The sequence below is a fragment of the Arachis hypogaea genome, chromosome 5, assembly GCF_003086295.3.
Source record: "Arachis hypogaea cultivar Tifrunner chromosome 5, arahy.Tifrunner.gnm2.J5K5, whole genome shotgun sequence".
NCBI lineage: Eukaryota > Viridiplantae > Streptophyta > Magnoliopsida > Fabales > Fabaceae > Arachis > Arachis hypogaea.
The window spans coordinates 106575108-106599927 of NC_092040.1; the positions used below are offsets into that span (position 1 = coordinate 106575108).

The window sequence follows — 24820 nt, forward strand, 5'->3', positions numbered from 1 at the left end:
TCTGTCTCTCTCCTCGTGTCGTTCTCCCTCTCCTCTTTTGATCAGATTGGCGTCGACGGCAATGAGGGAAGCTTTGGTGGCGGCGCAACCAGGGGTGAACGCGCAGGTTCAACGGCGACGATGATTGTGATCCCAGCAGCGAGATGGCGTAGTAAATCCGGAACCAACTCACGACGGTGGCTTCTCTTCTCTTCTTGCATTGCGAGCTTTCTCTCTTCCCTTGTCAACGACGGTGGTGCATGAATAGCGGCAGTGGCGAGGCGGTTGGACGATGGCAACAGCACGTCCCTTCCTTCTATCCTTCCTCTGCTCTCTGTGTTCTCCCTTCCCTATTCTCTAATTGGTCCTTTCCACTTCTGTCTTTCCTTTCTTTCTTCATTTTTTTCTATATGTGCGTATATGGGGCTTGCAGGCGATGAGTGGTGAGTGAGTAACGAGGGGAAGGTAAGCGCAGCTCACCAAGGAGTTGACAGGTTAAGGGGGTACGTGTGTGTGAGTTGGGTAAGAGGGGTTAGGGTTAGTAAAAATAGCGTTTAAAATTGAGAATTTATTAGGAAGTGAATAGAGTTTTAATTTAAAACCAGATTTAATCCAATATAATTAATTTTAAGAATACTTATTTATTTCTCAAATTACAATTTTAATTAAGCAAAACCCAAATCATTAATTTCAATTAATAAAAAATATCTAATTGTAATTAAAATAGTATAAATCTAGATTAATTTAAAACTCGAAATCTCATGATTTTGGTTTATTTACTTTTTAGTAAAAGCAATTTTCTAAAATAAATCATATATATAAACATAAATAATTCATTATTTATTTTTTAAAAATCTGGGTTCTTACAATTAATGGAAAAAAACTATATTATGGTAGCTTTCAGATTTTGTATCTCTATTGAATGATGATAAATGACTTGATGGAGACAAAAAATCAATTACAATTAATTCATTTAATACAAATTATCATTACCATACTTTATAATTATTATTAGTCTTTATTGTATTCTTAAATATAAAAATTAAATTATCAAAAAATATTAAGTGTTGATTATAAGAATGTCTAATATATAGTAAGGAATATAATATTATAATTAATATTATTAATAAGTGGGACTGATAAGAATATGATAAGTGGATTGATAGGAGAGTGAGATAAAAAATAAAACTGTTATTAAATTATATAAATGAAGTAAATTATAAAAACTTTTGGCTAATTATGATTAAAAATTTTTTGTTACTAAATTTTTTTTAACAAATAAATGTCATTAAAGTTTTAGTCTTTGTTTTTTAAGACTAATAAGCTTGTTGCAAATCACTAAATTTTTAAAAATATGAAAATTCACATATAGGGGGTGATAATGGATAGGATACTGTTTGGATCAAATCCTAATTTTATGTGTGGGTTGAGATTTTTATAAAAATTTAACTCTATTTTATTTGCAAGTTGAGAATATTCTAATTCTAATTCTATTCGTTTTTAATTTGCGGATATTCGATTCTACTTGCGAATTACAAAAAAGATGCATATAATTTGATGATAATTTAAAATAGAATTGATGTTTATGTAAACAAAAATATTAAATTATCAATTAATAATTTTCTCTTAGTAGTTAAATTTTTTTTATATAAGTATATAATACATACATATATAGGATGCAGGTTGGTCGGATTGAGTGGATGTTCAACCCGTCCCCTATCCTACTCACTGCAGATCAGATTGGTAACTTTATTGACCGAATTAGGTCTAATTGAGTATATGTAGATAGGATGTATGTTGACATCCCTATTTACACAAGTGTTAATAAAGTATGATTTTAAATTAATTTGATATGTGTTATTAATATTCATATTTGTGCTTATTTATTGATTATAATCCGATCAACTAAAAATCTTATTTAAAAAGATTATTTCATATTTTTTATATTTTATTTTATTTTATGAAAATTGGTATGTAAGTAAAAAAATGACTACATAAATTAGTAAAAATGTATTTAATTTAATATTCATAACTTTAGATAGATAATATTTATAATTTTATATTTATAATATTCATAATTATATATATAATATTCATAATTAATAAATTTTTTAATTAATATTACCTATTTCAAATTATGTCTTATTATATATTTAAAATTATTGTTTCCAAACGTGTGCCAATATGCATAATTTTAAATTATTTTAATATTTTTTATTAATATTCATATGTATGTTTATTTATTTATTTTAATTTTATAAGTTAATTAATAATTATATTTAAAAATTTGTTTCATAATTTTTTTATATTTTATTTTTTAGTTTATATTTTATAAACTTTATATATAAAAATATGTCTTGTATAAAAAAAGTTGTTATAACATTTATAATTTTATATTTATAACATCTATAATTTTAAACATAAATATCTATAATAAAAGAATTTAGACGAATTTGTTTATTATTTATTATTTATTCTTTATTTTGCAGGTACAAATTAACAATTTTTAGATGTTTCTAATTTTTAATAAATTGTGATTACTCGAATTTGAGATATTTAAATGCTTTTAAAAAATATGTTGTGATGATTTGAGAATATTTTTTAGGGTTTATGATATAAAAATTTGGAATTTTTGTTTGTATGAAAAATTGTATAATTGTGGTTGTAATAATAAAAGATAGTTTTTTGGATTTGATTCACATAAAATTTAAAATTAATTCTTTATTATTTTTTAAATTTAATATAATTTTTTACAACAAATTATAATATAATTCACATATAATTAATTCACATCAAATTATAATATAATTTTTTACTATCTTCTAAATTTTTTATTTTAATAAAATTATTTAAAATAATATCTGATAATAAATTTATTTTTATTTTAATAAATAAATTACATAATTTTAGCATATATATAAAAATGTAAAATAAAATAAATAAAATTAATTACAAAAAGAAAAATAAAAAATAAAAATAAAAAATATGTTTAAAAATTATATAATTGTTAATCTTTATAGTACTAATCACTTTTTATTATAAAACAAACCTTTGGCACAACAAACGGCCCGTGCCGCTTCACCAAAACTCGCGGGTTTGGCAGGTTTTTCATTAATAGCTTTATAAGTTGAAATCGGGTAAAATCGGGTTTGATGTGACCCAGACCCGGCCAGAAATATATACGGGGTCTATTTATTAGACCCAAATTCGAACCCTAAACCTGATGAACCCTATCCACTTTCGAGCCACGCTTATACCGAGTAAAAACTGGGCCATTAACATTACATTACCTTGATACCTTCTTATAAGCTAGCATGTGAAAATATCTAAATTTCTAAGACTCCAACCATTATTTGACATGTTAAAATTCACTTAGAAAAATATAACAAGAACCAACTACTCTTCTCTAAAATTAAAGCATAACCATAATCAATACCAATATTGTCTAATAACACCAAATATTTAAATCAATACAAATAACGCAATATTATGCATTAGTCTAAAATCTTATGCATTTTAAACATAAAATATTAACTTATAGTCTTATAATAACTAATAACACAAAATATTAAGGTTTACAATACTAAAATTCCACATAAGAATAGTCATCATCCATCACTAATAATACAAAATATTAATCGTGTACGATGACCGGGTCACCGGGCCGAGTTCGGGTGACCCAAGCCATGGCCCGGACCCGACCCGAAATAATGACCGGGTCTATTTTTGAGACCCTTACCCGACCCTAAACTCGATGAAATCACACAAAAATAGCCACTAAAGTGTTCGGAACCGGGCCGGGTCTTCGGATTGGGCCGGGCCATGCACACCCCTACTTACAGTCCTTACCTTTTCTCGGCCTCCGGCCCAAATTCACAATTTCAATACGTATTTCACAAACCAATAATCGTTATCCAATTCATCTAATTTCTCAACACACCAAACATGCTTATTCACACAATCTCAACACAATCTTTAATTTCCACAACATATCAACTATATAGATAAATACCAACCAATTTCACAATCCAAACCTAATTCTAGGGGCATCTAGTCTAGGATTTCATACTACATTATACGGTAATTAAATAAAACAAAAACCGTACTTCTTAGAAGTTAAAATAAGCTCTCAACTTGTAAAGTTTCACCAAATCTTAGCTCTAAGCTCAAGTATCAACACTCCCACAAGCATTATCCAAGTTCCAAAAGGGTGCCCAACAATCTAATACACACAATTTTATACATACTTCAACTTAGGGTTTATAAAATTCATGAATCACAAGGGTTTGAAGATTCCTTATCTTAAACCACGAAATTAGTTGATGAAATTCACCAATAGCTCATACTAAAGCACCCCTAAATAACCAAAACCACAAAATTTTTCAAAAACCAAAGTCAAACTCGAAATTTAGGGAAAAAACAAAAACTGGGCACGAGTTTCAAAATTTCTTACCACAATACCTAAATAAACTTGAAGAGCTCGTCAAGAGCGACGCGTGGCTGCAAACGGCTCGTTGATTGGAGATTTGTAGAGAGAATTTGGATCTTCCAAATTTTAGATTTTTACTTTAGAGGATAAAGTAAGATCTCTCACCGTTGAATATTTTCTCTCTCATATTTTCTTTTGGTCCCAGTGTCCCACTTATGAAATAAATTATGATAGATCATACTTTACTCTCTAAAGTGAAATTCAAAATTTAGAGGATCCAAATCCCCATAGAAAAAGATACGGTGATTTGAAATTTTGAAAGTTAAGGTTTTTCTCTTCTTACCTCTCTTCTTCACATTTTCAGCATTAAAGGGAAAAATGAGTGCGTGCTGGCTGAAATGGCCATTAATTATGACTTACATATGCTGGGCTCGGGCCCAACTTGAGCCCAGTTCATATATATGGCCTATTTGGCCAAACTTTGTGTCAAAATCTTTAAAATTAGCGTTTTAATGTGTGTTTTAATTATTTTTATCATCTCAATTATCCATTTTAACTTTTTAACCTTTTTAATAAAAATTAATTTTCTCAACTGTAGTACCAGACAGATCTCAATCAGTACTGACAGTCAAAATTCTATTTCGCATTTTTACGCAGAAAGCTATGTTTTTCGAATCAGAAAAATCCACTAAGTCCAATTATCATATCGAAACGGTCAAATTATAATGGTTACATTTTCTAACTATTTTCGTCCATATTTAATCAATTACTTAATTACTTACGGTTTGACCGGATTTTACACCTTGGTTGAATTTAGAGCTTCTTGGGAGTGGACATCGGACTTGGCGCTGGGCTTTGATGAATTTTGAATCCTTGGGAGTTGGAAAATCACTTGAAGTTTGGATCTGAAGTTGGGAGCCAAGCGCCACTTCTCAAAATTGGGTACCAGCCCATTTTGGCCTTCCCAAGTCATGAAGGTGCTGGGCTTGGATGGAGGGAGTTGGCTGCCCAATTGGGCATTGGGCTTGGAAGACAGGGCATCGGGCTTGGAGGCAAGAAGTTGAGCGCTTGTTCCTATCATTGGGCTTCCCTATGCTGGTGCTGGGTTGGCCTCCTGAAGCCTGGCGCCAACTTTGTGTTTTTTCTCTTAGGAGGCTTGTGTTTTCTTGTTTTAATTTTTTTTTATCCTGGTTACTTGAAAATAAATCGTGAAAACACAATCATTCTAAAACAACTCTAAACATATGATTAGTCATAAAAACTTCACTAAAAACATAAGAACTTTGATTTAAACCTAACAAAACTATTCAAAAAGAAACCTAAAAACAACTAAAGATACCTTGGCATCATAACACCAAACTTAAAACTTTGCTTGTCCTCAAGTAAAGGAAGAGTAAAGAGATTTTATCTTAGCAAAAAGAATTGAAGAGTTGCTAAATTAAAGTCCAAATAAAAGTGAGGTTTTACTATAATCTCTATGATTACATGCAGACTTTTCTTTCTTTGATGAATCTTGAATACTTAGGAATCAAGAATATTCAATTCAAAAACTCAATTCTGGAATGTATTATGAGAATCTTCTTAGAATTGTATGACCTTGAAAGGAGTTACTTAATAATTTAACCAGAAAATATGTTTGAAGTCTTTGACTCTAAGTATTTTGTCTCAAGGAAGCTCTTAATAGGTTTTCGATCGATAATCCCGAGCCAGTTGGCCCAAGTTATCGTGCGATAAAGCACCCACCAAGCCTCTCCTCGACACAATCACACTACAAGTACATAACTAAGAAATTATTCATCCAAATATAGATACATAGAGCCTTTGGACTTTAAATGCTTTGTCTCAAGGCAACTCTTAATATGAATTTTCAATCGATAATCCTGAGCCAGTTGGCCCAAGTTATCGGATGATGAGGCATTTCTCGGATTTACTTACCCAAGTATCTTCTTGACACACAGGTATCATAGGTACATAACTGTGCTCTAATCATTGGTACTCAAAGTCTTATTGCTTTTGGATTTTTCGATATTTCCATACTTCTCTTTTGAGCTACGTCAAGGAGTTAGATGTTTGGATTCTCATAATATTTCTCCAGAACCTTTGTTTTTGGAGATTCTATCTCTTTTTCCTCAAGATTCATTCATATACTTTGAATCTATGAGATATAACCATACTTTTAAGAACCACCACTTTCATTTGAACTTCCTTCTTACTATTGAAGTTCTTTTCATTAAGAAGAACTCCTCTTACACAAGTAAAGTACTGAAGAAAAAGTACAAAGAAAATAGAAGAAAACAAAAAAAATAGAAGCAGAAAACATGATGCAAAGGAAAAGAAAGAAAGAAAGGAAAAAGAAAAAAAAAGAAGAAAAAGAAAAAAAACAACTAACCTCTAGAAAAGAAAAATCAGATTACCAAGTTCATTTTTCATCTTAATACCTTTCTCATCCTCTATCTCGACTTCCACCTCCGGAGTCCGAGGACTTTTTGCGTGCGTTCTTCTACCATTCATAGGCCTTTGTTTTCCCCTTAATTACGAATACCAAACTTATAGATTTGTCAGAATCTTAAGTATAAATGTTTTAAGTTATATGAAGAGGCATTTGCATTGATGGATGATGAGCGAAATATTGGGAAGATGACATTTAATCATAGTAGTGGTTGAAACAGAAAAAATTATGCATGCAAAATTTTGAAAAACTAGTTTTTGAATTTGAATTTAAAACTCCATGAAGTAAAACTATGAATGAAGATACTTGAAAATCAACGTAAGCGAGAAAGAATACTTCGAAGGCGCCTGGCTTGAATCTTTGGCACCAAGCTCCAGGTGAACTTCCTTCATGGGCGCTTGGCCTAAAGGAATGGCACCGTGCGCTAGCTTCCCTGGGAATGGAATCCTCTATTAGCATTAGGTGCCCAAGCGTGGTGCTGGGCATCACTCCTTGGGAGTTGACTCTCTCCATTTTCTTTATTGGCGTTGGGTCTCAAACTTTTTGTTTCTTCACAGTTTTTAAAATTAACTAAAGAAAAACAAAAAACGGAGAAATAAGTAAAGGATACTAATGAATTAGGTTGCCTCTCAACAAGTGCTTTTTAACGTCACTAGCTTAACTAGTGTTGCTTTCTAGGATGGGAGTTGGGTCAAATTTTGTCGATCCACTTCTTCTCCAAGATATGACTTCAATCTCTGTCTGTTGACTACGAACCTTCTCCCAGTGCTTTTCTCTATTATTTCAATATGTCCATATGGAGACATTTTACTTATTGTAAATGGTCTAGACCAGCTTGTTTTCAACTTTTCGGAAAATAGCTTCAACCGTGAGTTGAATAACAAGACTTTTTGTCCCAGTTCAAAGTCTTTTGAGAGGATTTTCTTGTCATACTACCTCTTTTACTATAAGAAAATCACAATTTTCTTATGCTTTTAAAGCGTGGCCAAAAGTCTAAAAAGCGTAGCGACAACTTTTTGTCGTGCTTTTTTAGCTATCAACATGCCACACTTTTGTTGATCTATTAACAGGCTTTATTTTTTGCCATACTTTTATTGATTGTCACACTTAAAAGTGTGGCCATATGTGTAACCCTGTAGTCATGCTTTTAAAGCGTGGTAATAGCTGAAGATATGGCTACACTTTTAAACCGTGCCAATAGCCAAAGATATGGCTATGCTTTAGAAGCGCGTCAATAGCCATAGATATGGCTACACTTTTTGAGCTTGGCCGTTGATGACTACAATACCATGTGACCACTCTTTTTAAACATGACTATAAGTTTGTTCAGTAATCTATTGTTCTCCTTTTTTTTAATTTTTCTAATAAAAACCTTGCAAAATTCATATATAACCTTAAATCATAGTTTGAAAGAGTAAACTTGTTCAGTAACCAACCTAACATATATAAACTTGCCACTAAAAAAATAGACTTTGATCATGACAACATTCTAACAAAGTACCAAAAGTCCGAGTTATAAACAAGTTTATATATGAATTCCTATTATTCCTAATATATGATTTACAATTCTAACAACTATCACATATTTACTTCAATTCTTTTACATACTTCATTACAAAATATCAAACTTCATGATTCGTGTGATCATCCTCTGGCTTTCTTACTAGCATATTCCTTCCCCGTGTAAGCCCACCCAGAGTCTGATGTTTTCCTTCACTTCTGGGCAAGTTATCCTCTTTTATACTCACATCTTCGAGCAAAAACGGTATAGAAATTTGTATTCCAGTAATAGTCATCTCACTACTTGTTCTTCCATCAACTTTATCTCCCACAAGACACAAAACTCTCCCATCATTGTTGTCAAGTAGCTCATACAATATAATGCCCTGTATCTGGACTATAAAAGACATAACTCCATCAAGTTCATTTAATATCCTCACCCCTTTACTCACTGCATCACTTTACTCATTTTTACTTTATTAAACAAAAACCATTGGTTCACAAGGGACTTAGTTTGTTTTCATGCACTCTCATAAGATATAGTCATAACCTCAAAAATATTTTGATTTATACTACTCCATACAATACACACAACAACAAAAAATACAACAATCCACTTCTGATCTTTCTCATTCATTGTACTTCTTGTTCTAACCAATTCTCAAACCATATGTCCTACCTAACTAACATTTTCCTAGGTTCAGCTAACCCTCATAGCTTATAAGGAATTCCCGAAGCCTTGCCATAATATGCACATGATTCCTCGCCCTGATTTATGATATGCCTCCTTACTAGCTTGTCTTTAATATTCACTACAACAGTTATCACAAAGCGTGACAATATTTCAACTATAGGTGGAACCAACCCTTGTCATATCCCATTAAAGATACGTTTTTGTTCTGGTACTCCATGCATTCTTCCTTTTGCTGTATCCATAAATGGTTTTATCAAGTATTTACCATCAGAGTCAAAAGTCCATACAACTGTATTTCTAGTACTACCACACCAAAAAAACACACTCCAATATACTTTGTAACTCTCCTACCATCATTCTCTTCCTATCAATTTTGTATAGTTACACTTTGTCAACTCGTCTTTTCAATAAAATAGTAAAAATTTTATGTTTTTATTTAATATTATTTATTTATGGTTATATATTACTATGCTTTATGGAATTATACTTATGGAAAAATCATATAAATATGCTGATTTTTTTTTAAATATTTAAACAAAAATTAATTCATGTCCTGAAAAGGTAAACAAATAAATAGAAAATAAAAATCAAATTAGCAAAATCAAAATCTTTCTCTTCATACGTGTTATCAATTTATAGGTTTTAAATAAGGTGGGTACTCCAATGAAGATATTATAATTGTCTTTATGTGATAATTTTTCTTTTTGACCTTTGGATGATAGATTGTAGGGTTAGATTTTGATATGTTAAAAAAGTGTTCTTTCTATTTGAAGTGTGGCCAAATCAATAAATCACACTTTTATACAAAGGATCTTCATAAAAAGATGTTTTTTACATCTTCATTTGAGTAGCTCCCTTTAAATAAAAATACCATCCATTTTTTTTGCCTTAATGGTTATAAAAAGAAAACTCTACAATTTCTCCTCTTTCTATATATAGAGTTTTATGTAAATTTAAACAATGTTCCCGTATTTTTCTATAACTTTGTCACAAATTTAGCTTGTGGTCTTGCCTTGTTTTACTATAATCGTTCATGACCTTGTCATATTTATTACCATGTACACTGTTCAACATTTGCAAGAGCTTTTGCATATTTTGCAAAATAGTTCTTCCCAATTCGCTAAGGTATTGGCTTTGCTTTAGCGAAATTGGTATCGAAAAGCCAAACCCTTTGGCCATAAATCAATAAAACAATATTATGGCAAAGGTGTACAACTTGTTCCTTTCTTTGTGTTTGGCTGCCATAATACCAGCCTTCCAAGCCAATATCTTAGATAATACTACATATGCGAAACAACATATCAACTTGGTTGATAATGAATACTGGAAAGAAAGGGCAATAATTGCTAGGAAGCTTAGCGAAGAAGCATATTTTCCTGATCCACATGCACTTTCTAGAAACTTCTCCTCTATTATTATTGAGTGAGTATTCTCAAATTATTACATATTCAATTTCGTGTGGATAAGTTTTTTCATAAATACAAATTTAATGGCATGTCGTTTATCACCTCAAAACTACTTCGAGTCATCTTCTTAGTATTTTTTATACAAATTCATTTTCTAATATAGCATTTTTGTCGTTTCACAAATTCTAACATAACATATATCAGATTCACAAAAATTAACATTTTTTTTTCCTTTCACAAGTTCAACATAACATATTAATTCGAGAATATATGATTATTAGTATATCTATTATAAGATAATAAACTAACTATTATCTATGATATTTTCGAGAAAAAACAGAGACATAGCTGGTAGCAAGCATGTAAGAAGGAACTTGAATGGTCAAAGGGCAGGAGTTGCATGTGAGGCAACCAATAACATTGACAGATGTTGGAGGTGTGATCCCAATTGGGCAGATAATCGCCAAAAACTTGTAAATTGTGTTCAAGGTTTTGGAAGAAATACTACTGGAGGAAAGGGAGGTCCAATCTACATTGTTACTAGTCCTGCTGACAATGACATGGTTAATCCAAAACCCGGTACCCTTCGCCATGCAGTCACAAGAGATGGACCTTTGTGGATTATCTTTGCTCATAGCATGAATATTAGACTCAATCAAGAGCTCATGGTTTCTAGTAACAAGACTATTGATGGAAGAGGAGTTGATATCTACATTACTAAGGGTGCAGGCATCACTCTCCAATACGTCAATAATGTCATCATCCATGGAATCAAGATTCATGACATTGTTCCCGGTACCGGTGGACTTATTAGGGATTCTGAGAGTCATTATGGGTTTAGGACACGCAGTGATGGTGATGGAATCTCCATCTTTGGTGCTAGCAATATTTGGATTGACCATGTTTCCATGAGAAAATGCTCTGATGGTCTTATTGATGCCATTATGGGATCTACAGCTATTACCATCTCTAATAGTCATTTCACAGACCATAATGACGTAAGTAATTACTTTCAACTGTTCTCACATTATTTTATTATAAAATCAAGTCAATTAAATAGTTCTTTTGATACTTATGAAATATTCTTGAATGAAAATTATCCTAAAATAAAGAATTATTTTGTCTTTTGTTGGCTTATTTCAGTGATTTTATTTTGTTTTATTTGTGATGTAGGTGATGCTCTTTGGTGCCAATGACCAACACACAATTGACAAGGTGATGCAAATCACCCTAGTTTTCAACCACTTTGGCAAGAGATTAATCCAAAGAATGCCAAGGTGCAGATTTGGATTTGTTCATGTTGTCAACAATGATTATACTCATTGGGAAATGTATGCCATTGGTGGTAGCAGTAAACCTACGATTATCAGTGAAGGAAATCGGTTCGTGGCTCCTGATAATAACAATGCTAAAGAGGTATGGATATACACATATATATTCTCTTGATAAAAGATAAATCTAACTTTTGTGGGTTTTGTTATTTGTTATATCATACAAATATACAAGTAAAGTTTTATTGATGTGCATCCATTTGTATTACTTTTAGTTTGGTTATCTTTTTTTTTTATGCATTTATATTTTAGTATTCTATTTTTCTTGGTGAGTTTATCCTCCACTTATAAATGTGACATTTAATTAACATGTTTACAAGCAAAAAAAAGTCTACGTGAATGAATTTTTTTCATTAACATACTAATAAATGATGAAGGTCACGAAGAGAGTAACCAATGATGATTGGAAGAATTGGCAATGGAGATCAATCAACGATGCGTTTGTTAATGGAGCATTTTTCGTACAATCTGGACCTGAAGTAGTAAAGAGGCCATTCTCAAGCAAGGACATGATTGCAGGAAAGGATGGTTCATACGTGCAAAGACTTACTTCCTTTGCTGGCTCCCTTAAATGTAGAGTTGGTCAACCTTGCTAGTCATTCATCCTTATCTCTACTTGCACAATTTTCTACCTGATGCACGCACAAATTGAGTTTTGACAAACAAGTGAAAAGGAAAAGGGCAAAAGGTGTAGGGATATATGCAACATGCTATTCTACTAAATGTGTGATCATTTTTCTTGTTCAGTAGCCCATAGGATTAAAATTGAAAAAAAAAAGTTGGAAATTATTGTAAAATTATTTAATTTTGTCTTTTTGGACTTTGAGTTGAAATTCAATCATATTTTTTGCAGCCTAGGCAAGGGATATTGAAATATATCACATTGCTTATTTTTTATTTAGAAGTTAAGGATCATTTGGTAATTTATTTTTTAATTTGGTTATTAAAATATATTCGTACAATATGATATAACCAACCTTATGAAGGTTGGAGAAGTTAATATGGTATAAAGATCAAATGTTAAAAATAGATAATGTCATCTCTAATACGAAGATAGAAGTTTTACAAGTAATAAATAACTATGATTAAGAATTTAATTCCTGATTGTATTATATGAGTTTGGTTTGAATAATCTAAACAATGAAATAATGGATTTTTAGTTCTTATTCAGAGACTAACTCAATTTCATATTTAAAACTGACAGGAACTCAAATTCTTAAATAATTTACAAAACTTTAAAGCGCACTCGTACCTACCTTAACTAAGTGAGAAAGTGCCAATTCCTTTATTGCATTGATCCCAATTTTTTTCCCTTCCAATTCGACCTCACCTATTTTTCGACCTCCGAAATTATAGAATGGTACTAAAGAGGTGAAAGAAACTCATTGTTTGAGTTAGTTTGCATATAAACTTTGAAGTTTGCTACAATGCAACCCCTCAACTTTTTTTTTTTTTTAATTCAAAGCCTCTATTCATATTGAAGAAATACACGCCTAGCTATCTCAAATGTCCCAAATATGATTTAAAAGGACCATAAAAAGTTTCCCACTTAACCCAATGAAGAACGAGCTTTAAACCTTTTGATTCAGTTTGGTTCTTGATTTGTTCAAACGAAATTGACCCTTTACCACCCTTAGAACTAGGTGGAAGAAAGGCTTAAATTAAAATAACAGAGATAGAAAGACATACAATGAGAAAATAGGGAAGGAAAACCAGGTACCCTTTAGACAATAACATGGTTAATCCAAAATCAGGTACCATTCGCCATGCAGTCATAAGGACTGGACCTTTGTAGATCATCTTTGAGCGTAGCATGTCTATATTATTTAATTTTAATTGTTATTCTAGGAGTATTTTTTACGAATTTAATGGTTTTATTTTCAGTTTTAATAACCTTTCAATTAAAAATATATAAAGTATTAGTTTAAATTTATAACCTTTTTCTTTTCCATCTACTTTTTGTTATTTAATTAAAAATTAAAAAATCAAATTAGTCTATCACTCTTTACATAATTATATAACATTAGTAAATGACTATATCCTAAAATATAGAATTATTTGTGTCTTTTGTTGACTTATTTTGGTTGTTATATTTTATTTTATTTTAGTTGTGATTAGGCGATGCTCTTTGGTGTCAATGACCAACACACAATTGATAAGGTGATGCAAATCAGCCTAGCTTTCAACTATTTTGGTAAGTGATTAATCCAAAGGATGCCAAGGTGGAAATTTGGATTTGTGCATGTTGTACTCATTGGAAAATGTATACTATTAGTGGTAGCAGTAATCCTACAATTATTAGTGAAGGCCGTCGGCGCGCGCACATATATATATATATATAAATATATATATATATATATATATATATATATATTTTTAAGTTTGAGGGCACATATTTTGAGAAAATTTTCAAAAGTTAGAGTTATTGGAATCTACAAATATTTTTATATATTAGTTATTTTATTTAAGTTTATTATTATGCATGAATTTATATTAGGATTAAATACGATTTTGATCTTTATGATTTAGGTTAATTTTTTTTTATTTTTAAATCTTTTTTTACATATAAAATTGTCTCTAAGATTCAATGAAATTTTAAATTTTCTTTTTGAATAGATTAATTTTTTAAATAACAAAAATATCTCATCTTTCTCTTCTCATCATCACCAGCACCTCACCCACTATCACTCCATCACTATCTTCATCACTCCACTTACTATCATCCCATCACCATCTATTTATGAATCCAACAAAAAAATCCAACCTTCAATAACAACCTCAAATAAATCAAAACCAAAACAATAATTCATCATCAAAACTATCATCATTAACAAGAAACAAGAAAATCATCATCATCGTTAAAACTCAGAACCATTAACAAAACTCGGAACTAAAATTCTTCTTCTTCCATTAACAAAATTCGATCCAATTCAATTACAATAATAAAAAATTTTCAAATTCATTTTCAATTAAAAAACAAAAAATCCGTAAATCTAATTACCAAAAATAGTCAATAAAACTCAGATGAATTGCTTGTGACTCCTTTCGATAGAGCTAAAGGTTTTGATCCCGCTGAAAATTCTTGTTGCAGATTTGACACATAAATCTGTTCGTCGCCAATAAGATCTTTGGAGACAGAGCAATCACCTCTGCATATGGATATGTAAAGTGAAGGTTATACATATATTTTAAGAAAAAAATTATAATAAAATCAGAAGAAGGAAGAAAACAAAAATGACGTTTTTTTCCATTTTTGTTTGTACCTGGCACTCCTGGAAGGTTACGCTTTTTCTTGGTGACTGATTTTAAAGGTACTATCTGATTGCCAGAGGAAGAGATACTGTTAGAAGATGCGAGGAACACGACGACCACAACCACCTCCCTGACGACAACGAGGAACATGAGGGCGAAGGTCAGGCACGTCGCGGCTAGATGAGGGCCAATCGCAGCGAGGCTAGGGAGCGAGTCACGGCGAGGCTGGGGTGCAAGTCATGCCGTTGCGAGGGCGAGGGCCAAGAGACGGTGACGGCGAGGTGCGGTGAGGGTGACAACGAGGCTTCCTTCTCTCCTTCTCTCTCTCTTTCTCAGTTTTTGCTTCTCTCTCTAAGTTTCTGCTTCTTTCTCTTTGTGATGGAGATCATGATATTGAATTGAGGGTATAATTGTCTAAAGGACGATTTTAAAACTAGATTAAACCTTAGGAATGATTTTGTATGAAAAAAGATTGGAGATGAAAAATTTTTTTGGCTTAAACCATAAGAACCAAAATTATATTTAACCCTTTGTATTATTTGTACTCATGTTATTTTTTATTTTATAGAATTATCATTGCTTCTTATTTATCCATACATAAATAGCTTTTAGTGCTCTTATTTTCTTCTTGATTTTATTATCCACTTGCGTGTAGGATATCTAATTAGAGCGCTGAAAATAATATTCTTTCTTTTGCATTACATGGAGTTTTATCTCATGTTAAATTCAAGAAAAATGGGAGAGAATTTTTTCATCTAAGATTCTTCATATTATTCTCACAGAATTTGATATTTTGTTGAATAATTTGGTGAAGGTAACAAAATGAGTAACCACTAGAGATTGGAAATCATGTCCATGGAGATCAATCGGTGACAAATTTGAGAATGGAGCATTTTTTTGTGGAATCTGGACCTACAATGGCAGTAAAGTCATTTTCAAGCAAGGATATGATTACTGCAAAGCCTGGTTCATATGTGCAGAGACTTACTCGCTTTGCTGGCTCCTTAGCTTTAAATGTAGAGTTACGTTGGTGAAGCTTGCTAACCAATCATCCTTGTCTCTACCAAAAGAATTCTCTAACTGATGCATGTATAAATTGAGCTTTGGCAAATGAGATAAAAAAGAAAGGGGGGCGTGGATTGATTATTTATTTTTTTCTGCAAGTTAATTAAGTGAGGAGGGTTGTTGAAATATATCATTATTTTTATTTGAAATTATGTATAACTAGGTTTAGATCCGCGTATTGCACGGAATCATTTTTTTGACCCAATAACAATGAAAGACCATCTGACAGACCCCTTTAGGTGTAAGTCATTGAAGACTTTATACGTACATTTCTACTAAGTTACATCTCTACGTACCAAGTGAACTTTCTTTTCATTAAGTCCATCTTGTACTTCCAACTACTCTAGATTAGTAGTTCAACTTTTGGCCATAATAAACTAATTAGTAAAATGAAAATATACGTACAACAAAGACTTTTAACTGCAATAATGATGATTGCTTAGCCTAAGAAGACTCGAAAAAAGAATATCTAAAGTTCTTAGATCTTATAATATGAATGAATGCTTAGCTTGAGAAAATTTGCGGAAAGATTATCGAAAAATCTTAGACTGATGGATCTGAGTTGTGGTTGTTTGAGAATGTTAATAAAAAAATATCTTGTAACAATACTTTACATAGTGAAAATCTCAACTATTATTTGGATTGGGCGTAGACAAGTCTCGGCCAAACCAGTATATATATCTTGGTGTACTTTCTTCTAAACCCATGTCTTTACTTTCCGAGTCTTTGTTTTGAACACACATGAGAAATCAGGTTTTAACAAACAATTAACTTAAGGTTATCTTTAAATTAATTCTAACTTAAAATTTCTCTGTCTCACAAGCCAGAAAGCTTATTAAGCATTATTCTTGGTTTTCGTTTATTTCATAAGAAGTTTTAAAACACAATTTAAACTTAAGTCATTTCAATTAGCATTAAAGCCCATTTTGTAAGGATCGGAGTTAAGCTTCTTAATAATGATTGTGGAGACAAAGATCCACAATGGCCAAGTCCTCAAGTCATGTTGATTAAGGTTTATCTTAGGCCACCTATGTTTGATGGTGGCAACGATCCATATGAAGCAACAAATTTAAAATGATTAATTTAGTCCACTAGTTTTATCACGTGGGATATAATTGAAAACAACAATTATGTACCAACTCACATAACTAAAATCATTGTTCCCAAAAATAGGTGTCAACCACAGAGTTAAAGTATAATTGAAATTCAAATAATCAACATTTTGGTAAGTATACATGAAAGGACAATATTGACATACATACTAATAATGTGCATAGAATACAGAGAGAATGTAACAATTATATTTTATTAATTTAAATATTTATAAAAAGCAAAATCCACAACACATACAACTCACTTTATTTTTTCTTATAAAATATTTGAAATGAGATATTTAAATAAGGATAAATGACTATTTACAATTAAGAAAAATAGAATAAATAAATGAAAAAATTGACAAAATTAATTTTTGATTTGACGGTGTGACTACATATAGCACTACAAGAAAAAATGTCTGTGACCACGCTCTTTTCTTGCTATGTTTTAAAAGCGTGGTCAAAAGGGATTAATGGTTACGCTTTTATAAGGAAGGCGATTGATTAGAGATTTGGCCACGTTTTTTCTTGTTATACTTCAAAAGCGTGGCGAAAGAAGTCAATGGTCATGTTTTTATGAGGGTGGCAAATGATTAGAGATTTGACCACGCTTTTATGAGGGTGGCGATTGCTTCATGATTTGACCATAGTTCTTTTTTTGCCATGCTTCAAAAAAGTAGCGATAGAGAACAATAGGCATGCTTTTGAAGCGTGGCAAAATAGTTTCGTTATCGTGACATTTTTAACGGGTGTTCATTTCCTGTAACTCTTTTGGCTCGCTTCAAAAACGTGGCTATAAGGTTAAAAAAAAAGGTTTTCCATCTTCGAAACAATGAGATCAGAGCTACATTATACATACACACAACAAAGAGCCCTGCGCTTTTTTTCTTTAAAACACACTCTCCTTCGAAATAATGGCCTGAAAATCTTCGAAGAATCGTAACAAACTCTCATCGTCGGCGCTCGCACTCTCTCCTCTATCGCAATGCCTCCGTCGACGCTCCCTTTTCCGGTACTCCCACCATTACTGCTCCTTCCGTCTCCCCTGTATGCATTAAACCCATAACCCTCCTTCGGGGGGTGACTCCCTCTGGCAAGGCCTCCCTCCTCGGTGCTCACTCTGTCTTGCAAATCCTCCGTCGATGCTCCCTTCTGTCACTGCAAACCCTTAACCTTTCGGCACTGCAATTACGAAGCTGCGAGGGGAGCTGGAGCCAGACGGCATCGTTTTGGAGGAGGCGGAGTTGCACTGTGCACGGTGCTAATGAATGCCGTGGAGGTGCTAATTTTGTGCATGTTTTTATTTTCTTTTTTAAATTTGATACTTTTTCTTTGGTGTTGAATTTTCTTGCTCAACTGTTGAATATCTCTTGCATTATTTTGGTGTTTCGTGACTTGTTTTATTCTGATTGGGTGATATTATTTAAGTCAATGCTAATCTTCTATGACACTTGTATTCCTTTTACATTGATATGAATTTATATTGTCTTTCATGACCCACTATCTCTCCCTCATTGTGTTCAATTCTTTATACATTTATTTATTTTTAATTTTTATTATTTATAGCTTGAGAATGAGGGCATGCTCTATCTACTTTCTGTTGATGATGATGATGAAGAGCAGTGCATTCAAATACCATGTTGATTTTTGGTTATCACTGCTTCTAGTATTTTACAGGTTATGGTGCGTGGTTGATGCTAAGGCATACACCTATGATGATGAGGTCATCAAGAAAGCTAAAGCAATAGGGAAGTCTGGCCTTGTAGAAATCAATGCAAAACAAGATAGCTTTATATTCACTGTAGAAACTACTGGAGCCATAAAAGCTTCTCAGTTGTTGCTAAATGCCACCGAAATCCTGAAGCAAAAACTGGATGTTGTACATCTATCTGAGGATATAGTGAAGGCTGATGATCAGTTTGGTGAATTGGGTGCACATATGCGAGGAGGTTGATCAAAATTATTGTTAGATAGCATGGCAAAGTTGTTGGAATTGTAATTCATGTATTAGGAATACATGTGTAGTTGTTATGATTTTGATGAGTTAATACTCAAATTGGCCCCTGAAATTTGACTCCCGACTCAATTTAGCCCTCAAGGTTTTAATTGACTCTAATTTTACCCTGAAATTTTGACCGTGCCTTAATTTGGCCCTTACATCGTTTTCCATCACTGGAAAGCTGACCTGACAATTTTGGTTGACACCTGACACCATAGCAGTTAGATGACGTGGCGAAATGTTTGAATGCATCATTTTAACCCCTAAAAGTTCCAAATAAAACCTAGCAGCCGCAATTTTCCCAAATCGCAACTCCAAGAGTTGAGAAGAATGTTCAGGAGCAGCAGCCAAGGCTCAGGTAGCTCTAGTAGAGCTCGTTCGCATGGTGGCTGGGTGAAGAACGCACACCATGACAGAGGTGAGAAGGTTCCGCATTGGTACGGTTGTGGGTTGCGTCCTATGCTTTGGTGGGCTAGGACGAATTCCAATCCAGAAGACCATTTTATGGATGCCCTAACTATTATGTGAGTTGGTTGAATTGTTGCAAGTTGATTGTGTGTCTTATTTCTCAAATTCCTGTTAGTTTTGTAGTTGTTCTTCCTCTCAATTTTTTTTGGATTTTTGGTGTTATAGACTACCAGTAAGAGATGGTACGACTTTTTAAATGGGCAGATGTTGAAAAAGAAGAAGAAGCCTTAGTTGGCAGAAATGAAAGTTCAGTTAGTGAAAACCATTGGAAAATATCTCTGGGATGAAAAATTAGTGTAGTTGAAGATGAAATTAGAATATTAAAAATGTGGAATATTATGTTGTCTGTGCTTGTTATTATTTTTGGATTTTTTATTGTAGCTTATAGATTAGGTGGGATGAAATATATGTAACTATGATATCAGTTATGTGAATGAAGCATTGTTATGTATTTGATGACAAAATAGAAATAGAATTTTATGTTTTCATAGTAATGATATATCTTGTAAAAATTCTTTAAAATTGAGATTATATGAAAGAGGAGGTATAACTTATAACTAAATAAGTATCAAAAGGGCATAGTTTGATCAAATTGGTCAAGTATGAAGACAAGATCAGGAGCTGGCTCTAATAACTATATATGTAGTATGCACTTCCATTAGTGAATAAATTTAAGTGTATAGTTTATTTGTGAAAACATTGAATACAAAATATCATAGTCATTAATCATTGTCAATATCACAGCATTAGCAATAGCAGTATCTGTATCATACTTTAAATATCCTAGATAACATAGTTTCAAAATATCCTAAACCAAAACAGATTACTCTACATAACAAAATATCAAAATATCAAAAGAGCATAGTTTGATCAAAGGCTCTCTACAAAATATGTTCCACACAACTTCCAGTCAACATTGCAAATCGTTTTCTATTTTGTTGTTGGTGGTTTGAAGTCTGGGTGGGGACAAATTTCATAAACTCTGCCAAGGGTGCAGATGTCCCAGAACTTGCTCCTTGCATTGGGTCTACCTTGGAAGTTGTTTTCCTCTTAGTTGCAGCTTGTCAGGCCTTGTCACCTGTTGTGGAGGTGGAAGTGGGTCTGATGGAGGGACCTAGTAAAATTGTTAACAGAATCAATGACCAATACAACCCAATAAATAAAACCAATCAATATATAATCAAATAGTATCATTCAATTGGATCTAACCAACATTTACTCGTGTATTATAAACCAATACAAACCAGTTAACAATTAATCAAATATTAGAAACCAATTACTATATGTTCTTGATTTTTTGGCTGTGAGTAAGTGGGTTGCGTGAGTACAATCTCTGAAGCGTGTGCATCATCAATAGATTGAAGCGGTGCTAATAGAGCATTTTCATTAATCTCATCATCTTGTGTGTCAGCAGTAGTAGCATTTGCTGGATCTGTAGTTTCTCCAGCCTTATAACCTTTTTCTTTTCCAACTCATCAATTGGCGAGAACAGATCCATATACCAAGAGTCAGATACATTACTACAATTTAGACTCAACAAATCAAGTATAAGTGAAAAATTAAAGTATGAGTAATAGTCCCCAACTTCAGAAAATTATTCTCCATTTTTTTAGCTTATCAATAATATTTTCATGACCACTAAATGCATCAGAAAATTTAACAATGTCACTGAATATCGAGTAGCCTAAAAAAGCAACCTTACAGCAATAACATGCTTTCTTGTTTTGTTATTACCAAGTATTAGAAAATTCATAAGCACTAAACTAAAGAGTTCCTATAGTAATACGATTGTCTAAATATTTGTAGTTGTACAGTTACACTATTAGAGAAACATGAAAGAATAATACAATTGTTCTAACAATGGTTGCTCCAATAAATAAATATATGTAATTTCAACCAAAAAATATTGGACAAATATTAAAGAGTTCCGTTTATAACATATTCCACAGTGAGGCAGAGGTTTCACTCTTGTACTTGAAGTAAAAAGAATAGGAAGAAATAAAGAAAAATAAAGAAAACATAAACAAGGCAATTATTCATGTTCGATCTCTAAATCAATGCATGCAGTATAAACACTAAATGAAAACCTTAGAATGGCTCAATATTTAATTTGTGTATGTCTACGGTAAGAAACACTTGAGTGTTCTAGCACTTGTTAGTTATTAGTCTTTACTAAAATTGTTGTGAAATACTTTATTTTTACAAGAAATTAGCTAGTCAACAATTAAATTTTAATGGGATATGAAGGAGTAAAATTGTCATTTTAAAATGGAATATGAAAAATCAATGACTACTCAAACGGACAAAGAATTGAAAGATTCAGTTGATCATAGCAACATATATGCAAAAAATTAAACCTTAACATACAAGAACTCTATCATCATCAACAACCATAATCAACCACATTCACCTAGAGTTTCACTGATGAAGTAGAGTGAAAAAAATGAAAAACAATCCACAACCAATATTTTGAAAAAAAAAATAGACCATGATATATTGAGAGCAACAATTTTGTTATTAACCTGTTTTTAAAGAGATGGTAACTCCCAGATAATTAATCTTCACAATGGGGGGCGAAACACGTAAGAAAAACTTCAAACCACTGTTACAGCGACACCCATGGTTATTCTCTAACGGGAACGTTTACGAGGGGAGGAGGAGGAAGGAGAAGGGTAAATTGGGTTTCACTTTTGAAGTGGTTAATGTTTGGGTTTTCATTTAACCCCTTTCTCATGTCAAACGACGTCGTTTCTAAATATTTTTGGTGCCAAGAGTATAACGATGTTGTTTTGAGAGTGCCAGGTGTCAACCAAAATTGCTAGGTCAGCTTTCCGATGACAGCAAACGATGTAAGGGACAAATTGAGGCATCGGTCAAAATTTTAGGGTACAATTAGAGTCAATTAAAATCTTGAGGGCCAAATTGAGTTGGGGGTCAAATTTCATGGACCAATTTGAGTATTAACTCTGACTTTGATTTTTGGTATTTTGTTATACTATCATGTGATTAAACACTTTTTTTGGTGACAAGTTTATGTATGTTGGGTTGGTTGATTTAAAATTATTGGTCATTGTCTAAATTTTAAAATTATCTATGAAGTTTGTAAGGTTTTATTACGAAGATTAAAAAAGAACAATAAATTACTGAACAAACTTTTTGCCACGCTTTAAAAGCGTAGTTGTATCTCACGCTATTGGCTTGCTTTAAAAGCGTAGCCATATGTTTCATTATTGGCACACTTTAAAAGCGTAGCCATATCTGGCACATATGACACACTTTTAAAGCATGACACTCTTTAAAAGCGTGACGATAGGTCGCCAAAAGCGTGACGATAGAACAACCGGCACTCTTGCAGATGTGACCCTTTAAAAAACGTGGCAATAACTCAAAAAGCGTAACAAAAAGCTATCGTTACGTTTTTATATTTTTTGCCACGCTTTAAAAGCGTAACAAAAAACTTGTTTTCTTGTAGTGTAGTAAAATGTGGAACTCAACCAACATATACTCTTCATGTAAATTTGAAAAAACACGTGTCATTGATGATAAATAGAAAACAAAACAAAACCAAAAATACATAGATGGAGGGACTGTTGCTAATTATGATGGCCATGGTTCTATTGGCTTATATATATATATATATATATATATATAGGAAAAGTTTCAGGTGTGGCAAAGCATGAAAATGACATTTCAATGCTCCAGGTACGACCAGGTGCCAGGTACTGATTTGTTGTGTACTCCGGATTAGAATGACCATTGTATACCCCATTTGCAATGTCGCGAAGACGGTAATGGACAGCTTCAAAATGAGAGAGAGAAGTGGACAACAGCTTGTTGAAATGTGGACGAAAAAGACCTCGGTATGATTGCATTGTGCAAGGGTTGGTCGGTAAACAGTGGACTTTGGATTTGTTTTATGATTGGAATGGTGAAAATGCTTAACAATGGTTGTAGAACACCATTGAGTGCGCTAACGGTGAGGTGAAGATCTACCAGGAGGTTTCTTGCCGGCGTCGACGACGCAGGTATAAATCTTGATCGCGGATCTGGGAGTCGAGGTTGGTTGGTTGGTGCGGTAGGTGAAACCTTGGTGGCGAAGCAGACTGGTGGCGGTGAGTGTTTGTTCGGACGCGTTTGCAACAATGTGAGAGCCTCTGAAACTTTCTGAATGTTTCTATGGCGGCTCGGGAGCTACGAAGATGAGTTATGGTTTATTAAAATTCGATTGAGTCATTGATTTGGTAATAATATACCATCACCTTACTCTGCCAAACCTTCACTTCAAAACAAATTCACATCAACCCACAACATGGAGTCACTGTTTGCAGGGACATAATGAATTTTGGATTTTAATTTATAAATAAATAATTTAAATATTTTATTTATGAATATAAATAATTTGTAACATGTTATTTTTTATTTTTTATTTTTTTATCTATTTTGTTTACACTACAAATAAATTAAATTTTTATATCTTATTTACTGTATAAACATGATATATAAAAATTCAAAAAATACATTTATCTTAATTATAGTGTTAACGAGAAATATGTATTATTATAAAAAAAATTACGATTGAAATAATATTTATAATATAATTTAGATCAATTTATAAAATAAAAATGATATAATTTATTATTATTTAAATCAAATTAAATAAATTTACAAGTAAAATTTAAATATAATATAAATATAACTAAAAAATTAATAGTAAATTGACACGATTGTGGTGTACAAGACTTAGTTTAAGTCATTAATAACTACTCCTTTTATTTCATTTTTAAGTATTTTTCATCTTCCAATTTTGTAAAATTAGACCATCCTAAACAGTTAATCACTCTTACAAACTTATAAATCTTTTATTAATACTCAAGAGAATACATAAAAAAATTTTTACAAAATTTTTAAATTTTGTATGTATTCTTTTGAATACTAATTTTTAAATTTAAATTGAAAACGTTAGAAAAAATCAAAGTTTTGTAGATTTGTGGGAGAGATTAATCGCTTATTTAATTTTGTTAAAAAAAATTAACTGTTTAAATATGAAAAATATGTTATAACGTGGGATAAAAACAATTTGTGAGTAGGCAAGTAGTTATTAATGACTTTGTCAAAAAACTATATATTTAGAGTTATATTTTCTAAGAACTAGAT

General features: G+C 32.0%; 1 protein-coding gene and 1 long non-coding RNA gene across 2 annotated transcripts; one reads left to right on the plus strand and one right to left on the minus strand.

Annotated features, from left to right (window-relative positions):
- The first annotated feature begins 10125 nt into the window (after positions 1–10125).
- LOC112802520 (probable pectate lyase 3) lies at positions 10126–12664 on the plus strand. The gene is made up of 4 exons (XM_025845779.3): positions 10126–10473; positions 10798–11455; positions 11631–11873; positions 12166–12664. Exons 1-4 carry the CDS (start codon positions 10250–10252, stop codon positions 12382–12384), a joined length of 1344 nt encoding a protein of 447 aa, XP_025701564.1. The 5' UTR covers positions 10126–10249; the 3' UTR covers positions 12385–12664.
- A 2004-nt stretch (positions 12665–14668) lies between these two features.
- Positions 14669–15904, minus strand: LOC140184757 (uncharacterized). Its single transcript, XR_011882388.1, has 2 exons — positions 15052–15904; positions 14669–14937 (listed from the first exon to the last, which is right to left on the minus strand). It is a non-coding gene; the product is annotated as an uncharacterized lncRNA (long non-coding RNA).
- Between the last annotated feature and the right edge of the window lie 8916 nt (positions 15905–24820).

Bases quoted from the DNA above. Each gene is read 5' to 3' on its own strand.
- LOC112802520 (XM_025845779.3), top strand. From the start codon at position 10,250: ATGGCAAAGGTGTACAACTTGTTCCTTTCTTTGTGTTTGGCTGCCATA. The intron at 11,456-11,630 runs GTAAGTAATTAC...TTTGTGATGTAG, and splicing joins ATTTCACAGACCATAATGAC to GTGATGCTCTTTGGTGCCAA. The intron at 11,874-12,165 runs GTATGGATATAC...TAAATGATGAAG, and splicing joins ATAATAACAATGCTAAAGAG to GTCACGAAGAGAGTAACCAA.